Genomic DNA, 22,693 nt, shown 5'->3' with positions numbered 1-22,693 from the left:
CTATCACTAGTATTAATGATTATTTAACTTATTAATAGCACAATTAGTAATAAATTTCCAACCCAGGTAGTACATGGTGTAAACAACAACCAACTAAATGCTTCCACGAGTAACTACTTTGAGGGCGGAAAGTTTTCTCATCTCTGATATGGACACGCTAATTGCTGATTAGCTCAATTGTTCTTGATCACGTGAACAGTGCATGATACATAGTACAGTACGATGCCCATAAATTTTGTCTCACAATTTTAAACTTTCAATTTATAAAAAAAAATTGCAAAAATAAATAATTAAAAATAAAAATGGCCTTGTGGTTAGTGATCGGCGCTATTGTGAATCGATACAAACCGACCAGTGAACAACGAGGACTACCTGTACATGGTTGAGAGGAGTGGTCTTCTAGGCACCTCAGATCATAAATTGGTCATGGTCTCTTCTCCAATGGGGCCTTGGGGAGTACAACGTCTACAGAAAGGATAGACAGGATAGGAAGGGAGGAGAAGTTATGCTATTAGTTAAGAAACACATAAAATCCAAGGAAGTGAAGCCAGTCGACATTGCTGGACAGTGCAGTGTCGAGTTAGTTTGGTGTGACATTGGGAAATCAAAATTGAGAGTAGAAGTGTGCTATAGGCCTAATGACTCTGATGAGTATAATAAGAAAATGTACAGGGAATAGAGTGGGCCAGTAAATCAGAGAGTCTTATAATGGGGGATTTTAATTTCCCAGATATTGACTGGAATTTGTGGATTGGTCACTCACACACTAGCAAGGCTTTTGTGGATTTACTGGATAATTGTTTTCTACATCAGCATGTTCGGGAAGCAACTAATATACTTGATTTGATTATCAGTAGTGATTCTTCATGCATTAAGAATCTGCAGATAAAGGAACCACTAGGTGGCAGTGATCACAGTGCGCTGAGGTGGAATTTACTCAAAGAGGTAACTACCATTAGGGGTAAAGGGAAGGGTTATTGCTTTCGTAAAGCTACGATGGTCTGAGACAGTAGTAGTGGCATGTGATGCAAGAAAGCAAGTGTATGAGCTTATACAGCATCAGCCAAAAAAAAAAAAAAAAATTACACCGTTCCCTCCAAATGCCTGTCTAGTTCCTCCTTAAATTTATTCAACCTATCAATTTCCACAACGACAGATGGAAGTTTGTTCCAGCAATTAACCACCCGCTGGCTAAAAGCAAATTTCCGCACATCTATTCTACGTCTGTCTTTTCTTAATTTGAATTTATGTCCCCATAGGTTCGTAATCTGAACAAGTGGAAGGATCCCATCAGAATTCAGCATGCTCAACCCATTCAAGGCCTTATACACCTCAATCAGATTACCGCACAAGTGCCTAATCTCCAGCCACTGCAATTTGCAGAACTTAAGCCTCTTTTGGTAAGAGGATCCCTTCATTCACCTCACCAATCTTGTTGCCCTTTTCTGTACACGTTCAAGCAAATCTACATCCTTCCAAAAATGAGGCCTCCAGACCTGTACGCAGTACTCAATGCGTGGCCTGGCCATTGCCTTATACAGAGGGACAATCACCTCCTTTTCCCTGCTAGCAAAATTCCTATATATCATTGACAAAACCCCATGACCTGCACTGGCAGCCTGTCTGCATTGCTCAGAAAACTTCATATCTGACTGCACAATTACTCCCAGGTCTTTTTCATTTTCTACCAACTTAAATGTAGTACCACATGGTTGGTACATTTCTCTGGGGTTACATCTGCCCATATACAGTACTTTGCATTTGTCAAGGTTAGAATTAAGAAAAGACGTCTGTCTTTTCTTAATTTTTTTTTCTGTCTTTAAATTAAGAAAAGACGTCTGTCTTTTCTTAATTTGAATTTATGTCCCCATAGGTTCGTAATCTGAACAAGTGGAAGGATCCCATCAGAATTCAGCATGCTCAACCCATTCAAGGCCTTATACACCTCAATCAGATTACCGCGCAAGCGCCTAATCTCCAGCCACTGCAATTTGCAGAACTTAAGCCTCTTTTGGTAAGAGGATCCCTTCATTCACCTCACCAATCTTGTTGCCCTTTTCTGTACACGTTCAAGCAAATCTACATCCTTCCAAAAATGAAGCCTCCAGACCTGTACGCAGTACTCAATGCGTGGCCTGGCCATTGCCTTATACAGAGGGACAATCACCTCCTTTTCCCTGCTAGCAAAATTCCTATATATCATTGACAAAACCCCATGACCTGCACTGGCAGCCTGTCTGCATTGCTCAGAAAACTTCATATCTGACTGCACAATTACTCCCAGGTCTTTTTCATTTTCTACCAACTTAAATGTAGTACCACATGGTTGGTACATTTCTCTGGGGTTACTTCTGCCCATATACAGTACTTTGCATTTGTCAAGGTTAAAATTCAGTTGCCACTTCTTAGCCATTTGCCCAAATTCTCTAGATCCTGTTGCAGTAGCACACTGCCGTGCCTTTACTGTCATTAACAAGCCTGCCAACCTTTGTATCATCTGCAAACTTCGACATTAAGCCTGATATACCTTCATCAATATCATTGATAAATATACAAAACAACAGTGGACCCAACATTGAATCCTGTGGGACTCCACTAATAACATTAATCCACAAAGAGCAGCACCCATTGATTACCACCCTCTGTCTTCTCCCACTTAACCATCCTTTTATCCATTGTAGCAACTTACCCTTAATACCATTCTGCTCCAATTTGTACAATAGTCTTCCATGCGCAACAGTGTCAAAAGCTTTCCTAAAATCCAAATATATGATATCAAAATTATTTTTTGCATCCAGTTCCTTTGTAACCACATCATAATATCTTATCAAATTTGTCAGACAAGACTTTCCCTTAACAAACCCATGCTGTGTCTGAATTATTGCTGCAGTCTTGTCTAGATGATCCTGCAATGCATCTCTAACCAGTGACTCCATTATTTTACCAGGAACAGAAGTTAAACTAACTGGTCTGTAATTACTCATGTCACCCTTCGATCCCCCCTTTGTGAATTGGGGATACATTTGCACGTCGCCAGTCCATGGGAACCTCCCCTGAGTCCAAGGATGCTCTCATAATTATGGCTAAGGGTTTGCTTAGTTGATTTGTCGCCTCATTTAATATAACTGGATAGATCCCATCCACCCCAGGTGCTTTTCTTATGTTTAACTTCAACAATTTGTCCTGCACTTTGCTCTCAGTTATTAAAAAATCATTTAAGTATCCTGCTACAATTTGATAACCTTCTGCCATTTTCAAACCTTAATAATTCCTCATGTGTGAATGTAGATGGAAAATACTCATTCAGTTTGTTTTCAATCTGAGCAGGATCATCAACAGTCGAACCATCGATGTCAAGTGGACCAATCAGATTCATCCCCTTCCTTTTAGAGTTTATATAAGTAAAGAAATCCTTGCTGTTTTTCGTAGCATCTTTTGCCAAGGATTTCTAGCAATCTGCCTTCGATTGCCTAACCTCCTTTGTGACCTGATTACAGACTAGCTTATATCTGCCATAGGCTTCTGAGTCACTCGATAATTTATATGCATCCCATGCATTTTTCTTCTCTGTTACGAGTCTCATTAGTTCATTAGATAAACATTTAGGCCTAAACCTTGAACAATATTTCTTAATAGGTATGAAACTTTTAGTAGCATCCACGATTAATTCCTTGAATGCTTTCCACTTAGAATTTACTGTTGGTAACATCGTCAGTTGATCCCACTGTACGGAATTTAAAAACTTTCTCAGACCATTGTACTCACCTTTACGGAAGCAAAAACCCTTTCCTTTACCCCTGATGGTAATTAAATCTTTAAGTAAATCCCACATCAGTACACTGTGATCACTGCCACGTAGTGGTTCCTTTATCTGCAAATCCTTAATACATGAATGATCACTGCTGATAACCAGATCAAGAGTATTACTCTCTCTCTGGTTGCCTCTCGAACATGCTGCTGCAGAAAACAATCATCCAATAAATCCACAAAAGTCTGACTAGTGTGTGAGTGACCAACCCACCAGTTCCAGTCAATATCTCGGAAGTTAAAATCCCCCATTATAAGATATTTTGATTTACTAGCCCACTCTATTTCTCTGTACAATTGTTTATTGTACTCATTTGAGTCATTAGGCCTATAACACACTCCTACTCTTATTTTTGCTTTCGGAGTGCTTATCACACCAAACTGACTCAACAGTGCACTGTTCATCTATATCATCTGGGTGCACTTCTTTTGATTTTATGTTTTTCTTAATTAACAGCATAACACCTCCTCCATTCCTATCCTGTCTATCCTTTCTGTACACGTTGTACTCCCCAAATTCCAGTTCTGCATTCCTTATATCTGGGTGACACAACATCTGTGCTATCCCAACAATATCCACTTTTGATGTCTTGACCAACACTTTAAATTCATCAAATTTATTTACTACATTTCTAGCATTGGTATACATGCTACTATTCCTAGTTACCCTAACACATTCCATATACCCACCTATTTCACGATGACTGCCATCCATCTCTGAAACCCCAAACACCCCACGCTCCAGGTTGCCACTCATTCTAATAGAAGTTGTGCAAGAATCACCTTCACCTCTGCCTGCGGTTCTGTTAAACTATTAGTCCTTGTATCCCCCCCAAACTAGCAGTTTTCCGACTCCCTAACACTGCCTCAATAGCATCAGCAAATATTCTTGCACCCTTTCTATTTGAGTGTATCCCATCCCTGTAGAAGCAGTCTCTCCTGTTAACAAGTACAGACCAGGCTGATAAAAATTCTACCCCTTGAGCCTTGCACAATGTTTCCAGGGCCGAATTGATCGACAAGGTTCTCATCATATACTCCCTCCTATCGTCTTTGGGCAGAATTGCAGACACTTTCAAATTCAAAATTGGGAGGATGGGATCAATCCAGTTATATTAAAGGAGGCAGCAAAGGAAATAAGCAAACCCTTAGCCATAATTATGAGAGCTTCCTTGGACTCAGGGGAGGTACCCATAGACTGGAAATTTGCAATTGTGACTCCAATTCACAAAGGAGAATCAAAGGCTGACACAAGTAATTATAGACCTGTGAGTTTAACTTCTGTTCCAGGAAAATTAATGGAGGCACTGGTTAAAGAAGCACTGCAGGATCATCTAGACAAGACTTCAGTTATAGCTCAGACACAGCATGGTTTTGTTAAGGGGAAGTCTTGCCTGACCAATTTGATTGGATACTATCATGCAGTCACAAAAGAGCTGGATGCAGGGAATAACTTTGATATTATATACTTGGATCTTAGAAAGGCTTTTGATACTGTTGCACATGGAAGACTGCTGCACAAATTGGAGCGGTGTGGCATTGGAAGCAAATTGCTGCTAGGGATAAAGGGGTGGTTGAGGGGGAGAAGACAGAGTGGTAATCAATGGACACTGCTCATCGTGGACTAATGTTATTAGTGGAGTCCCTCAGGGTTCAGTATTGGGTCCTTTATTGTTTTCTGTATTTATAAATAATATTGACGATGGTATATCAAGCTTAATGTCCAAGTTTGCAGACGATACAAAGGTTGGAAGGGTTGTTAAGGGCACTACTGACGCTATGCTGCTGCAACAGGATCTGGAAAGGTTGAGCAGATGGGCTGAGAGGTGGCAAATGAAATTTAACATTGACAAATGTATAGTACTTCATATGGGAAACAGCAACGTATCAATTCTGTGGTACTACACTGACAGTGGTACAGAATGAAAAGGACCTGGGGGTAATTGCGCAGGCAGATATGAAGTTCTCTGGGCAGTGCAGACGGGCTGCAAGAGTAGCTCATGGTGTCTTGTCAATAATATACAGGAATTTTTCTAGCAGGGATAAGGAGGTGATTATTCCCTTGTATAAGGCAATGGTAAGGCCACACCTAGAGTACTCTATACAGGTCTGGAGGCCTCATTTCAAGAAAGATGTAGAGCTGCTGGAACGAGTGCAGAGAAGGGCAACAAGATTGGTGAATGGAACAAAGGGGTGCTCTTAAGAAGAAAGGCTTAAGTTTTGCAAATTACAGTGTCTGGAGACTAGGCACCAGCGAGGTGATCTGATAGAGGTGTATAAAGCCTTGAATTTGAGCATGCTCAATGCTGATGGGATTCTACCTCTTGCTCAGAATAATCACCTGAGAGGGCATAAATTCAAATTGAGGAAAGACAGGTGTCGGACATATGTAGGACAGATGTGCGGAAATTTGCCTTTAGCCAGCGGGTAGTTGGTTGGTGGAACAGACTTCCATCCCTTGTTGTGGAGGTTGATAGCCTAAATAAATTTAAGGCTCAGCTAGACAGGTATTTTGAACAAACGGAGGGGTGAAGTGGAAGTTTTTTTTTTTTTTTTGGCTGATGCTGCATAAGCTTGCTTTCTTGCATCATATGCCTCTACCAATGCTAATGCATTTCTTTCATGGCCAGCCTCAACCTTGAGTTGCTTTGCATTACAAGAAAGCAAAATGGAATAACCTGTGAGGTTTCTTTTCTTCTTTTCCTTGGTTTGATTATTGTTTTAATTCTTCTGTTGGCAATCTGCTCAGATCGAGTCAGTGAAATTATTCTTGTAGGGATAAAATCCTTTATTCCAAACTCTACATTAAAATCTTATCCTTTATTTAAACCTTGGTTTTCTAATAAATGTGCTAAAGCCATTCAAGACATGAATGTTGCCTATTGCAATTCGCTTGCATCCAAATCTCCAGGTTCATTTTCTGCCTACAAGAAAGCTGTTATTAATAAGTCCAAACTAGACTTTTAACAGGATAAGAGTAGAAAACTTGCTCCTTGTCCAAATGGTAGTTGATCATTCTGGTCTCTTGCCAATGCTATTGGCCACAACTTTATCCATCTCTATTGCCCTTTTGTCAAAAGGAGATGGTTCTATTGACACCTCAGCAAAAGATAAAGCTGACCTGCAAGAATCCTACTTTTCTTCTAACTCATGTAATGATGATTTTGATAAACCATCTCCTACCATTCCAGTCAACTAAATTCAATGCCTCATGTGGTCTTCTGTTAAAAGGTTGTTTGGTTTTTTTTTTAGGAGCATTAGCAACTAAGGCCATATTGCTCCGGGATATGCGGTGGTCATTCCCTGACCTTTCCACATCCTCCATATTTGGTGGTGACGGGCTCGAACCCCGGTCTAATCAAGAAGCATGTGCTACGCACTGCTGCTCCTTCCCACCTGGCTACGGAGGCGCCTTCTTTTAAAAGGATATCAGAAGAATTTTGAAAAGTCTTGATGCCAAGAAGGTGCCAGGTCCTGATGGCATTTCTCCACTTGTGCTCCTAATCTTACTCCTGTTCTGTGTCACCTTTTCACATCTTCTTATTCCACTGGTGTTTTCCCTTCTGCTGGGAAATTTGCTCATATCCAGCCAGTTTTTGAAAAGGGTGAGAAATCCTTCCATCTAATTATTGTCCCATTACATTTCTAGTCTTTCTAAAGTAATGGAGAAATCAATGAACTGCCAACTCCTAAACTATCTAGAAACTTTCCATCTGATCAATGATTGCTAGTATGGATTCCATCAGTGTTGATCTACTGGTGACATACTGGCTTATGTTACCCATCTATAGACAAATTCAATGGAAAAGTCTGGTGAAACTGAAGCAGTTTCTCTTAACATTTCAAAGACTTTTGATCATGTTTGGCATAAAGGTCTTTTAAATAAGCTTCCATCTTATGGTTTGCCAACTGTTTTTTGTAAGTGGATACCCAATTTTACTCACTGCAGCTGGTGGTAGACGGCTCTGTCTTCTAACTTCTCCACTAATGCTGGCTTACCCCCAAGGTTCAATTCTTTCTCCCACTCTTTCCTTCTTGTATATTAATGACTTTCTTCCACTGACCAGAAATCCTATCCATATTTTGATGATGATGGCACATTGCATTCCACCTTTCAGTTTGAGAAAGCTTGTCTTGCACAAACTGCTACTACTTCTCGAATATCCACTACCAATTCCTGAAATGCTGATCTCCATATAATTCTGCAGTGGAGCAAGATAATTTAGTTGATTACAATCCTTTGAAAACTCAATGTTGTCTTATATTTCACAAAAAGAATTCTTCCACTACTATGCTTATCTTCGATGACATTCAGATTTCTAGACAAGATCACATATCTCTATTAAGGATTACTCTGACTTCTAATCTCTCTTGTCAGAAGCACATCGCAAATATTGCTTCCTCTGCATCTAAAAAGCTGGGGTTTCTCTTTTTCTCTTAGTGTTACTTTTCTTCTAAACAGCTACTCACTCCATATAAATCCCAAATCAACTCTACCATGGAATACTATTCCCACATTTGGGCAGTGTCCCCATAACATATGGGAAACAGCAACCTCAGAGCAACGTATCAACTCTGTGGTAGAGAATGAAAAGGACATGGGGGTAATTGTGCAGGCAGATATGAAGTTCTCTGAGCAGTGCAGACGGGCTGCAAGAGTAGCTCATGGTTTATTGTCAATGATATATACAGGAATATTTCTAGCAGGTATAAGGAGGTGATTATTCCCTTGTATAAGGCAATGGTCAGGCCACACCTTGAGTATTGTATACAGGTCTGGAGGCCTCATTTCAAGGAGGATGTAGAGCTGCTGGAATGAGTACAGAGAAGGGCAACAAGATTAGTGAATGGAACAAAGGGTTGCTCTTACGAAGAAAGGCTTAAGTTTTGCAAATTACAGTGTCTGGAGACTAGGCACCGGCGAGGTGATCTGATCTGATAGAGGTGTATAAAGCCTTGAATTTGAGCATGCTCAATGCTGATGGGATTCTACCTCTTGCTCAGAATAATCACCTGAGAGGGCATAAATTCAAATTGAGGAAAGACAGGTGTCGGACATATGTAGGACAGATGTGCGGAAATTTGCCTTTAGCCAGCGGGTAGTTGGTTGGTGGAACAGACTTCCATCCCTTGTTGTGGAAGTTGATAGTCTAAATAAATTTAAGGCTGGGCTAAATAAATTTAAGGCTAAGCTGGACAGGTATTTCAAACAAATGGGGGGTGAAATGGAAGTGTTTTTTTTTTTTTTTTGGCTTATACTGCATAATCTTGCTTTCTTGCATCATATGCCTCTACTAATGCTAATAACCTCTCTCACTCTTCTAGATGCCATTCAAAGGACTCAAGTTAGGTTAATTAATGACCCACCTCTTACAAAGTTTCTACATTCTCTGTCTCATAAACATTTTATTTTCTGCTGCATACCTTTTCGATAGATAATTCCATGGTCACTGTCCTTCTGAAATGGTTTCTATAATTCGCCCTCACTCTTCCAAATCAATTCAAACACATGCCACGACCAATCAGCATCCTTTTACTATACAACTTCTAACTTACAAACTTTTGTCCTTCCTCATTTATTCCTTCATATTCCATTTTCTGGAACAACCATATTTCCCATTCACACATATTTCCTGAAAACTCAATCTACAGAATTTCAATTGTAATGTCAACAAGTATCTTCTTTAATCATCTCAACCTTCAACCCACACACACAGTACTAAGTAATACAAGTTCTAATACCTCTCCCATTTGGGGTTTTCATAATAAAAAAAATAATAATAAATAAATAAAAGCAGTTTGCTTGATCATGACCCTTTAATCTACAATGCAGGCAGGCAGGTAGATCACCTTTACAAGAATTTTGCGAATGACCAAACTGGCACTTAAAACATCTAAATGAAATTGGGATAAACAGGGAAACTTTAGAGTTTAAATAACTCACTTTAATAGACTCAAGTAATGAAGGGATATTAAAATTAGGATTATATAGTGCATCAGAGAGAAAACACCATCTTTCTCTGTCATAATTTATTTAGCAGGTATTACTAATTATTCATTCAATTCTTGTATCATCCTAATATTACACTTCTTGATGAGTTCAGAGGACTGTGGGGAAGCCATATATATGGCTTCCAAACCTTTTGTAGTAAAAATGAGAACAATTTCGCCATTGCTTGGATGCCATAGAATGATCATACTGTCAACTCTGAAAGGACTAATGAACTCATTTAGGTGTGACAATACTACAGTATTATTGCTGCCTGGTTATGAGTTGCAACCAGTAAGATATATTTTGACATGAGCGGCCTCATCCATTCAACCTTCTTTTACCCCGACTGATTTCTTTTCGCTCTGATTACTAGCCACCACTACCATGGGGAAGCAGGATTAATCATTACTAAGTTCTGCTTGTATGACCAAACAGAAATTAGTAATGGTTAGCAACTAAACTATGAAAAAACAAAGAAAGAGCTTTCTTTTCTTGCTCCCTTCAAATACTTTTTGAAAGAGAAGTTGGTGTCACTAAGAAGATTTAATAAAACTAGGATTCATGAAAACTAATGTATAATCTAATAAGTTTGAAGAGATGTTATGTGAGTTATGTCTTATGGGACAAACTAAAGTAAACAATATTAGTCTACAACATGAGAAATTATGCTACTTTATTTAAAATGTTGCAATTAAACTGAACAGAAACAAACAATTTGCCAACATTTCATGAGATCACTGTTTCTATTTGGAATTTTCAGGAGTAGCCAAAGGCCATTACAGAATAACAAATAATTCCAATAAATTATCTAATAACTTAAAACTGGAAAGTATAAAAATCTGCATAGCTGATATTCTAATTTGATAACTTTTAAATGAATCTAGCAAGGTAATACAAAATTGGCTATAACTTCACTGTAATCCAATTTGCTAGTAACGTTATTTTCAATTAACAAACAAAATAGCCTAGATGTTTAACCTGTTCTTCTAGCATCATTGTCTGCATGTAAGTGTTAGTATTTTTCTTATATTTTCTCTTAATATTTTGTGTACATTTTGCAGTCAGTTTTCCATCTGGCAAGCTGTATACCTAAAATAATTATTTTTTAACTGGAGTGCAGGGACAAAGACAACCTCCTCACTCATCTTACCCTAAAGCTGGGCCTGGATATAGCAAAAGCCTAGCTTTCTTTTATCTTTCGGCTTTTACCAATATTAAAAAGAACTTGATGTTTAATTAGATAATTTGAAGATTAAATGCACAAGGCATAATATATGGGTTTAAATTAACTATATAATATCAGTGTAGATACACCACAGTTTACCCATAAATTTCACTACATACTGTAAAGGCATAGTTTAATTTTTTCTCATATTGTAGCTGCCTTCACAACAAGATACCAGGTATTGCACTACTTTGAATAAATAATGCTTCTCTAGAGGAGGAGAATACTGTTATTTATTCTCAGTGGACACCACCACCCAGACGGCTGTTAAGAAGTCAGCTGGTTTCATCAACAGTTGGTGGGCAGGTACCGTGATAATGCAAACATGCCATCACAGTTGTGAAGTCATTCCACAATATGAGAGATGCCAAATGGTGTACAGAATGATATAGAATTTGAATATTAAATGCACAAGGCATAATATGATATGGGTTTAAATTAACTATATAATATCAGTGTGGATACATCATAGAAGTCAGCTGGCTTCATCAACAGTTGGTGGGCAGGTGCCTTGATAATGCAAACATGCCATTACAGTTGTGAAGTCATTCCACAATATGAGAGATGCCAAATGGTGTACAGAATGATATAGAATTTGAATATTAAATGCACAAGGCATAATATGATATGGGTTTAAATTAACTATATAATATCAGTGTGGATACATCATAGTTTACCAATAAATTTAACTACATACGTAGTGTAAAGGCATTGTTTAATTTTATCTCATATTGTGGCTGCCTTCACAATGAGATAACAGGTATTGCACTACTTTGAATAAATAATGCTCCTCTAGTAGAGGAGACTACTATTATTTATTCTTAGTGGGTACCATCACCACCCGGCAGGTACCCTGATAATGCAAACATGGCATCAGGTACCTGCCCGCCCGCCGATGATGAAGCCAACTAGTTCAAAACAGCTGTATGGGTGGTGGTACCCACTGTGAATAAATAACAAGCCTCCTCTACTAGAGGAGCGTTATTTATTCAAAGTAGTGCAATACCTGTTATTTGTGAAGGCAGCCACAATATGAGATAAAATTAAACGATGCCTTTACACTACGTATGTAGTTAAATTTATGGGTAAACTATGGTGTATCTACACCTATATTATATAGTTAATTTAAACCCATATCATACACTGCTGGGCAAAACTTAAGGACCAGTCAGGTTTTCACCTGTAGCTTCTCATAGGAGTGGCCTGGATATGGGAAAAGCATACCAAAGGAACATTGTGAGGTATAGAAATGATGAAGGAATCAACACCGACACAACAACGGAAACAAAACAGTACAGAGAGACTTTATTCAAAAATGACAACATAGCACTGGCTACCACAATACAGAGCCATCACTGCTAAAGATGGAACAAAGGGAAGAGGTGGTCCTCAGTAGGAGATATGGCCACCTCTAATGTTGATACAGGCTTTGCACTGCCTGTCCATACTTAGAACAATCTTGTTGATAAGTTCTTGCAGTAGCATCATCCATTCTTCTGCCAGTGCCATCTTCAGCTGGTGAACATTTTCTGGTGGGTGTGGATGTGCCGCTAGGCATCTCCCCAAAGTGTCCCATATGTGTTTGATGGGATTTAGATTGGCGGAATGGGCAGGCCAATCCATAAGAACAATGTCCTCACTTTCCAAAAGTATATAAACAGCTGCAGTGCGATGGGGTGTGGCATTATCATCCATAAACACGAACTCGGGGCCAGTGGCACCTCGGAACAGACGCACATGGTGAAGGATTACCTCAGTACAGCAGCATGCACCGGTTACAGTACCACCTTCCAATATCTGGAGTTGTGTATGTCCATCCAAGATAATGCCTCCCCAGATGAGAACACCTCGACCACCATATCGATCCCGTTCAGTGATGTTTGTAAGGTGAAACCGTGTGCCAAATTTAATTTATTAAATTATGTAATAATTTAATAAATTATTACACAATTTATTAAATATGTAAACATATGTGTTTGATTTTGTGTTTGTAACCTTCAGAAATAGTGTTGGTCCTTAAGTTTTGCACACCAGCATATTGTGCCTTGTGCATTTAATCTTCAAATACTGTATCATTCTGTACTCCATTTGGCATCTCTCATATTGTGGAATCACTTCAAAACTATGATGGCATGTTTGCATTATCAGGGTAACTGCCCGTCCGTCCACCTGCCCACCGATGATGAAGCCAACTAGCTTCGAAACAGCCATCTGGGTGGTGGTGCTCACTGAGAATAAATAACAGTAGCCTCCTCTACTAGAGGAGCATTATTTATTCAATGTAGTGCAATACCTCGTATCTCGTTGTGAAGGCTGCCACAATACAAAATAAAATTAAACAATGCCTTTACAATATGTATGTAGTTAAATTTATGGGTAAAATATGGTGTATCTACACCGATATTATATAATTAATTGGATAATAAACAATTCTCTGCACAATATTTTTTGGTCTTGCTGTCTCAGGGACACACACTATTCTCTTGACAGTCTTGGGCTGATACGTAGCTGAGTGGTCAGGAGCAAGAATGCAGTAGCATGTGCTCTTTGAGTGGACCAGGATTCAAGCCATGAATGCTAAATACAATTGATGTTTGTCTTGATAATTTATCATAAAACTCCACTGACCTGGTGGTCATGCCAGAGTATAAACAAGAAACAACACTGTTATCTAGAAGTTCACCTACAATTACTAATATATTTTTGAATAACATCGCCAAAAGAAATGAATCAATTGTTCGTTGGAAATTCAAAGACACTAATGTGACAGCTATTTCAGAGATTACCTCATCATCATCAGACACCACATGGTATCAAATTAGCAACTTCTGAATGATGAATAAGTATTGCGGGTGAACAAATACACAAATGGTGCATATATGAAAAACTTGTGGTTATATACCCAATTAATTCCAAGTTTTTTTTTTGTTTTTTTTTTCCAAAAGGCAATAGTTATGTGAATATATAACCCCTAGTACTGGGGTACATTTCTCTGATGCAATTTTTCTGTCTGGCAAGACAAAAAAATATAATACAAAAACAGCATTCATTATTTAATTATTTCAATAGCTGTACTGAAATAAACTATTTAATTTGATATTTATTTGAACATACAAGAGTATTTGATTTGATAAACATCTTGTCTCTAATGATAATCAGCCATCAACTATTATAATACTGCTGGGGATATTTTCCCCTTTATAAGAAACCTACTAGTGGACAGAACAGACTAGGCAGACCTCCATGAAGAGGCTCAGTGAGCACATTCCTACAAATGTTTCTCAGTGCAGAAATGCTCTGTTTTATTATTTGCATGTGTAGCACTTAAAAAAAAAATCTCACAGCTTCAGTACATTATTCCATTTTACTGATCGTCAGAATTTTTCTTCCTGTTTCCTGTCACACTATTTTCCAACCTATGATCAAGTCAGGTGTGTACAACAATTTATATTTTGACATCTGTTAGAACCATTACCAGCTTGCTGAGTCTGCCATAGCTGTACAAGTGTGCACATTCTCACACTGGCCTGCAAGGGCTGAAATAATCCCGAGTACCTCACAGGGTTAAACATTCTGATAAAGACATTAATTCTACTCATTGGCTTTGCTTTATACAGGGTGTCTCAAAAATATTGGTACAAAAGTTTAGGGGAGGTAGGTAACGTCTAAAGGAATGTGAATCGCATAGGAACCCATAACCGGAAACGTCACCATAAGTCGGTACATGGAGCTGTTCATCAGTTCGCGAGAGGGAAAATTTCTGGTTTACTCATTCAAGCAGTAGTTGCCGCACGAAGAGCATGCATCAATATAAGAACTGTGAGCTGGCAGACGTGCACCTAGTGTATGGATTAGCAGAGGGCCTACATGGTGTGCACCCCCATGCGGCACAACATCGCTTCACAATAAATGTGTGGGCAGGTATGGTCAGTGACTGCTTAGTCGGGCCATACCTGTTACCATCCTGCATGAACTCCGCTAAATATCAGATCTTTCTTGAACAAGTTCTTCCAGGGTTGCTTGACGATGTTCCAGCAAATGTGAGATGCAACATTTGGTTTCAACATGACCGGGTGCCTGCCCATTATGGAAGGTGTGTTCGTGACCATTTGAACAGGCATTTTGGGTGTTGATGGATTGGCCGTGGTGGACCCGTTGCCTGGCCCCCACGCTCACCTGATTTATCGAGCCTTGATTTATTTCTGTGGGGGGGAGGGGGTTCTCAAATCTATCGTGTATGAATCGCCTGTGAAGACAGAAATGGATCTTGTAGTGAGACTCGTCTGTGCTGCTACTACTGTCAAAGAAACTCCAGGTGTGTTCGACCGTGTCCGCCAATCCATGCTGTGTCAGTGTCACGCATGCATCGTGTCTCATGGTGGAAACTTCGGGCATCTGTTGTGACATCATGAAATGCATCCATCTTGTACTCCATTGTTAATATATGTCAAATAAATGTTTTCCACTAATTACTGTCTTATGTCATTTTTGCTTCTTGTGCCTCTGCTACTACTTTCCTGTGACGTTTCCGGTTATGGGTTTCTATGCGATTCACATTCCTTTAGATGTTACCTACCTCCTCTAAACGTTTGTACCAATATTTTTGAGACACCCTGTGTTAACTTTATCAAATAATAGTTGAATTTGTGAAATTATGGACTATCTTTTTTTTTTTTTTATGTGAACCCCAAACACGAGAGGTAAAAAAAAAAAAGTAAAGTGCAGCCATTATCAACCCACTGCAGGGTGGAAGCCTCCTCAACAATTCATGCTGAGGGAAATGGACCATTATCTGCCACGCTGGTCCAGTGCGGGTTGGCAGATCGACCGTATTCAGCAGTCAGGGGCTTGAACCCCGGTCTACTCAAAGAGCGTGTGCTACTGCACTTCCGCTCCTGCCCACTCGGCTACGGAGGCCGTTTGGGCCTCCGTAGCCGAGTGGGCTACGGAGGCCCAATGGAGGACACGAGAGGTATTAGAACCTATAGTACTTAGTACCGTGCTTGGGTTGGAGGTTGAGAAGACGAAAGAAGATATTTGTTGACATTGGACTTGGACTTCTGTAGATTGTAATTTTCAGGAAATATGTATGAAGGAAGGTTGTTCCAGAAAACTGCAGTTGAATGAATAAATGAGGAAGATGAAAAGTTGGTTCTGTGGGTTTGAAATTGGACAGAAAATGGATGTTGGCTGGTGGCGGCACGTTTTCGGACTGTTTTGAAAGAGAGAGCGGGAATTATAGAAGCCAATTCAGAAGAACAGTGCCCATGGAAGTATCTGTAGAAGAGGCATGCAGCAGAATAAGTATGTCTATGAGAAAGCGAGTGGAGAGACTGTGTTAGAGATGAATCATTAATTAACATAAACTGCCCTCTTCTGAATGGAATCAAGAAGCCTGAGAGAGGTTTTGGGGGCACCACCCCAGTTTTGGGAACAATATTCCATGGTAGGGCGGATTTGCAATTTATACAGAGTGAGCAGCTGTTTGGAAGAAAAGTAACGCCAAGAGCGAAAGAGAAAACCAAGTTTTTTAGATGCAGAGGAAGCAATATTTGTAATGTGCTTGTGCCAAGAGAGATTAGAAGTTAGGGTAATCCCCAAAAGAGATATATCATTTTGCCTAGAAATCGGAGTGTCACTAAAGATAAGCATAGGGGCAGAAGAATCCTTTTTACGAGATATAAGACAAGACTGAGTTTTACAAGGGTTGAAATCAAGTAAGTTGTCTTTGCCCCACTGGAGAATTACCTGAAGATCAGCATTTAAGGAATTGGTAGCAGATTTTCGAGAAGTTGAAGCTGATTGAGCAGGACAAGGTTTCTCAAAATGGAAAGTTGAATGCAATGTGCTATCATCGGCAAAACTATGGATAGGATTTCCAGCCAATGGAAGATATACAAGAGGAAAAGAGTGGGGGAAAGAACTGAACCTTGGGGGACACCGGCATTAGTGGAGAAGTTAGAAGACAGAGAGCCATCTACCACCACCCTTGGTGAGCGATCAGAGAGAAAACTGGATAACCAATTACTAAAAACAGTTGGCAAACTATAAGATGGAAGCTTGTTTAGAAGACCTTTATGCCAAACACGATCAAAAGCCTTTGAGATATCAAGAGCAACTATTTGTGTTTCACCGAACCTTTCCATTGAATTAGTCCATAAATGGGTAACATAAGCCAGAATATCACCAGTGGATCGACACTGACGGAATCCATACTGGCGATCGTTGATCAGACGGAAGGTTTCTAGGTAGTTTAAGACTTGGCGGTTAATTGATTTCTCCATTACTTTAGAAAGGGTAGAAGTAATTGCAATGGGACGATAATTGGATGGGAGGGATTTGTCACCCTTTTTAGGAACAGGCTGGATATGAGCAAATTTCCAAGCAGAAGGAAAAACACCTTTGGAATAAGAAAGTGAAAAAAGGTGGCAAAGGATAGGATATGCACGTTCAGGAGCACAGGTTTTGAGAACAAGTGGAGAAATACCATCAGGACCTGGAGCTTTCTTAGCATCAAGATTCATCAAAATCCTTCTGACATCCTTTTGACAGAAGACCACAGGAGGCATTGAATGGAGTGTGTTGGGAATGGTGTGAGGAGATTTACCAAGATCATTAATACATGTGTTGGAAAAAAATGGGATGCTAGCAGGTCAGCTTTATCCTTGGCTGAAGTGACAACAGAGCCATCTGGTTTGGACAGAAGTGGGAGCAGAGATGGACAAAAGTTGCGGCCAATAGCTTTGGCAAGAGACCAGAATGCTCGGCTACCATTAGGGCAAGAAGCAAGTTTTCTACTCTTAGCCTGTTCAAACTCTGGTTTGGACCGATTAACAACTGCTTTGCAATTCTTGTGAGCTTTGGTGTAGGCAGAAAATGAGGCTGAAGAATTAGAAACAAACCAATTACAATATGCAACATTCTTCTCTTGAACAGCCTTAGCACATTTATTGGAAAACCAAGGTTTAGATAAAGTATGAGATTTTAAAGTGGTGTGTGGGATAAAGGATTCCATTCCTGGAAGAATAATTTCACTGACACGATCTGAGCAAACATTGACATCAGAAGTTTTGAAACAGTAATCCGACCAAGGAAAAGAAGAAAAGAAGTCTCGCAGGTCATCCCATTTTGCATTCTTGTAATGCCAAACAACACGAGGTTGGGAATAACCATGAGATAAAGGTTCCATTGGAGAAGAGATAATCACCAAGTTGCGATCTGAAGTGCCTAAAGGACCTCTCACTTCGACCGTGTACTTAGAAGGGTTGTTTGTGAAGAGCCCTGGTAAGCGTATTGGCTGTATGATTAGGATTGTCCGGTATTCTTTTAGGTAAATGAACAATCTGTGTTAGGTTATTAGTAATTGCAAAAGCCTCAGCATCTCCACCTGATGGGTCGGTGTGACTAGAAAACAGAAGCCAGCTGGAGTTGTGAACATTAAAATCACCAAGGAGAATTAACTCACTGCTAGGAAAGTTGGACTGGAGAAAGTCAAGTTGCAAAGAGAGGAAGTCAAAGAGCTCCAAGTGATTAGTGGAGTTGGGAGAACGGTAGAGACAACAGATGAATTTGACACAATGAGGTAGAGAGATTTTAAGCCAGAGAAGATCAAAGAGAGGAGATTCCAAATTGCCAAGTCTCTGACAGGGAATATCAGAACGGACATATGCACAAGTACCACCTTTGAGGCGAAAGGAATCATACAGCGAATAATTTGGGCATCTGAGATGAGCAGTAGTTGAATCAACCGATAACTGAGATTCTGTCAGAAAAAGTACATGGGGTTTGGCAGATTGTTTGTTATTTGGTTTTTAGGAGCATCAGCAACTAAGGCCATATTGCTCCAGGGATATGGCGGTGGTCATTCCATCGTCCATATTTGGTGGTCACGGGCTCGAACGCGGTCTAATCAAGAAGCGTGTGCCACACACTGCTGCTCCTGCCCACCTGGCTACGGAGGCGCCGGGGTTTGGCAGACTGCAAGTGGAAATGGACATCACTGAGATTATAATTGAGACCACGTATATTTGTGAAATGAATTAGGAAGTCCTTAGGAGGTTTAGATCTTTTCGCAGATAAGCTTGCTCTATTAGTTTGACAATTCATGGTGTATTCAATAGTAAGAAAAAGTGGGTGGGACATGCTGTATGAAGTAATGAAATTTTTGGATATGGCGTACACGTGGTGAGAATATACCCAGATCCTTGACATAACATAGCCTCAACAATGCTCCCCACATACACACTATTCGGACTCCCTCCAGTCACTATCTGGCAGAGTAGAGGTAGCAAGATTATACACTAGCTGATCCGGAACCCTCCTAGAGAGTTACCAATAGGTTCAGTCCAGTGTACTAACTAGCGGCCGGCCTGCAAACACTGTTTTAGAGCTGTACCCTCGAAATGTAAGGAATATTGGATCCCGCCATGACGTTCATCATAACCTCAAAAGTCATCAATCATACTGCATGATGGAAGAGATAGAGAAGGGTTGGCCGGAACTTAGTTCTAGAGACTAAACATGGGTTCCACCACTTCAAGCCTCCAATAAGCAAAGTGGTGGTATTTCACCGGTTGATGAGTCATCTACCACCTAGTACTGCCTGGTAACATAGAGGGGCAGCGTTCCTCCATGTGGTGTGGGCGCCACACCTCGACCCCTGCTTACGTTGGTTCACACCAGAGTGGTCACCCACCATGTACTTGTGCATGGAGGTTATACCCAGGATTACTAACAGTCCCACCATCGTGAAGGTGCAAGCAGAGGATCTGGCTGTCAGAGACCGTCCGGACTTCGCCGAAATTGGGTCCACTTGACTTGAGTATCACCCGAATATCAGTTCCATCAGCGTTTTAGACTCCCAGGTAGCAAGTACAGCTTGTCTGGCATATCTGAGAGAATGTCTGTGACAACCTCAAGGGCATTCTTTCTATCTGAAAGAATATGCAAATGTCTGAGAATAGGGTTGCATCTTTTATTTATTTATTTTTTTTTTAAGTGGGCCTCCATGAAAAAAACAAAAACAATTAAAAAATCATTAAGGGCAAAAATTATTACAGTCAGTATTTAAGTGTATATGTTTGTGAAACAATTTTTCACAACCACACAGGCTTACTGGATTGTATCTTTAATCCCTAGAACTAGGCTGTATTTCCCCCCCCCCAATAAGGGGCAATTTTAGGCCTAATTCTAGGGATTAAAGATACGTGTAGCAATCATTTTTTTAAATGGAAGTTTTACTTCCATACACTGCTTGGCTGTTCACTGAGAGAAAATACATTATTCACAGTTCAGGATATCTAGATACCACCCATCTGCTAATGAGAAACCAGTAACATTGAAACACCTGTCTCTTTGAAGTGTCTCAGATTTTTAAATGTATAGTAGATTTACCTTTTCAGATGACATTATACAATTTAAAAATATACAGTCAACTCTGTTACACATGCTTTTGATTTCCATGTTTTCCTATATGCAGCTACTATGGAAGCTTCTGCTAGATTGCATATACAGCTTCTGTTCTTTCTTCTTCCACTTTGGTTCAATAACTTAACATGCAGTGCTGCTGTTGACATCCTGTTTGTTGTGCATTTAAGTTGGTTTTGTTTGTAAAGAGCCCTGGTATAAATGAAAAATGTGACTGGTAAAAAAATAAATAATAAATAAATAAAACTAAGCACGGAAATATGAATGCAAAAAATAACAGTGATGAAAAAAATTACAAAAATATTTCTTTAGACATGATCAGTTCGGTTTCATCGAACTGAGCATGTCTTGCACAAATCTCAACATTGAAAGGAGGCAATGGGTCAGAGTGAATCTATAGTAAGAGCAACATGGTAGTGGTAATTCAATTCACAAGGGTACTCAATTGTCTACAAATTTTAATGTAACTGGAGTTAAAAAAATCTACCTCTGAAGCAACAGAGAAAGGAGAAAAATATGCTGACCAAGTGGATTAGAAATCATAACTATCATCAACATATGACTTTTTGTGAACCAGTCATACAAGAGAAGGTAATATCTCACGGCAGTTCTATGGTTCTCTTTGATGAACATGACTTAGACTTAAGAAATTCAAAGATGAAGTTATTGTCTGAAAATCTAGAAGGAAATCTACAATCAGAAGATGAAGAATTCGGGGATCCACTGAGAAGTTTATTAAAAAGCTGCCTTCAGCCTTCACCATCAACTCCCACTTCAGCCAAAAAGCCTGGTAGGCCTTACACAGTTCTGTTGCAGCCATCTTCAGCTGAGTCATTGGATACAGACAACCCAGATGTCTGCTGTTGACCCCAACTAGCCACCATTAGCAAGGGATCCAATCATATGTAAAGTTTATTATCTAATATTTTTTATGCACTGCAATTTTTTTATGTTTGTTAAATAAAATATTATAATCAAATGAACACTTTTCTATAACATGAATATATGAAAAGCAGGTATAATTATACTATAGCAAATCTTGAAACTTTTCATGCTCCCTGTTATTATGTACTGATATACTTTCCATTTTATAAGAAGTTTCATTATATGCTATAATTTCCAGGAACATAGCCTCACTAAAATGTGAGTCAATTGTATTAGCAACTTAGAAATAAATATTACTATTCACAGTTCTGACAAAGGTTGAATACTAATCTGCCTTTCGTCTTTCAAGCAAGAGCAAAAAAGTCTTTCAATGCTTGAAACTGAATGCAAGTAAAACAGAAATTTTGACACTGACTCTGATAATGTATGTACTTTTGAAGACAAAAATGACAAAATGCAATAGTACATGTTAACATCTGATTTACAAATGGTCCGATTTTTTATCACAGTAAGTGAAACCTTCCACCAGCTTTCATTAATTGCATGAAATCAGGGAAATGACAGAATTTAAAAGCACCTTTCATAATAAGACATTTTTAAATTCTGATTAAGTCTTATTATCAGAATATATTTAATTCACTATCATAAAACTTATGAACCTACAAAATTTTACCTGTCGCAAATCTGGTTGGGTATCCAAATTTCGAACTAAAGGATGTAAAATACGCGACGCAAAATCAGTAAAACCCAAAGTTTCAGAAAGATGATCTATAGTTTCCAAAGCAGTTCTGAAAACAAAAAAGTAAAATTAAAACAAATGCATATTTAGGCAATGCATATTTAGGCATCAATTATGAAACAAACCAAGAAAAATAACAGCATATTTAAGATTAGAGGAAAATTAATTACCAAGATATTTAGTTATACATTTTCCAATTAACTATTACAGATAGAAATATTTCTTGGCTTCCAAGAGTGCAGATGGTTTATCCCGAGCTCCTCAGTTAAGTTGAATTAGTGGAAAAATCACTTAAGTGACACTAGTACTTAAGGGACACGTTTTCTTTGCAAGTTTTAATTAGTATGCATTTATGTATACAATATTGTACAGGTAATCTCATACAGATAGAGATTTACAGTATCATTAGTTATTGCTGCTAGACACATGTCCCACTCTTTCTAAAAAAAAAAAAAAATTACACAGCCAATCGCCTTTTTTGTTTTGACAGAACTGAGTAGTCCAAAAGCTGATTGGAAGCATACCTTCCTGAAGCCAACCATGATGGTAATTAGCAAAAGCAGCCTCATGATGGTACAGTAGCTCAATTAGCCAGCAGTACAAGGAGTTGTATCATGAA

The 22,693-nt window shown here is 39.1% G+C and overlaps 1 protein-coding gene across 1 annotated transcript in view; it reads right to left on the bottom strand.

The window, feature by feature from the left end:
* mTor (serine/threonine-protein kinase Tor) overlaps positions 1-22,693 on the bottom strand; it is a 704,297-nt gene that overhangs the window by 359,156 nt on the left and 322,448 nt on the right. Inside the window, exon 25 of the mRNA XM_090387576.1 lies at positions 22,009-22,123. Within this exon, the coding sequence (XP_090243702.1) occupies positions 22,009-22,123 (115 nt within the window). The remainder of the gene's footprint in view (positions 1-22,008; positions 22,124-22,693) is intronic.

This window comes from Mastigoproctus giganteus, chromosome 13, assembly GCF_048544385.1.
Source record: "Mastigoproctus giganteus isolate SK-2022 chromosome 13, ASM4854438v1, whole genome shotgun sequence".
Taxonomy (NCBI): Eukaryota; Metazoa; Arthropoda; class Arachnida; order Uropygi; family Thelyphonidae; genus Mastigoproctus; species Mastigoproctus giganteus.
This window is presented reverse-complemented; position numbering and strand designations above follow the sequence as displayed.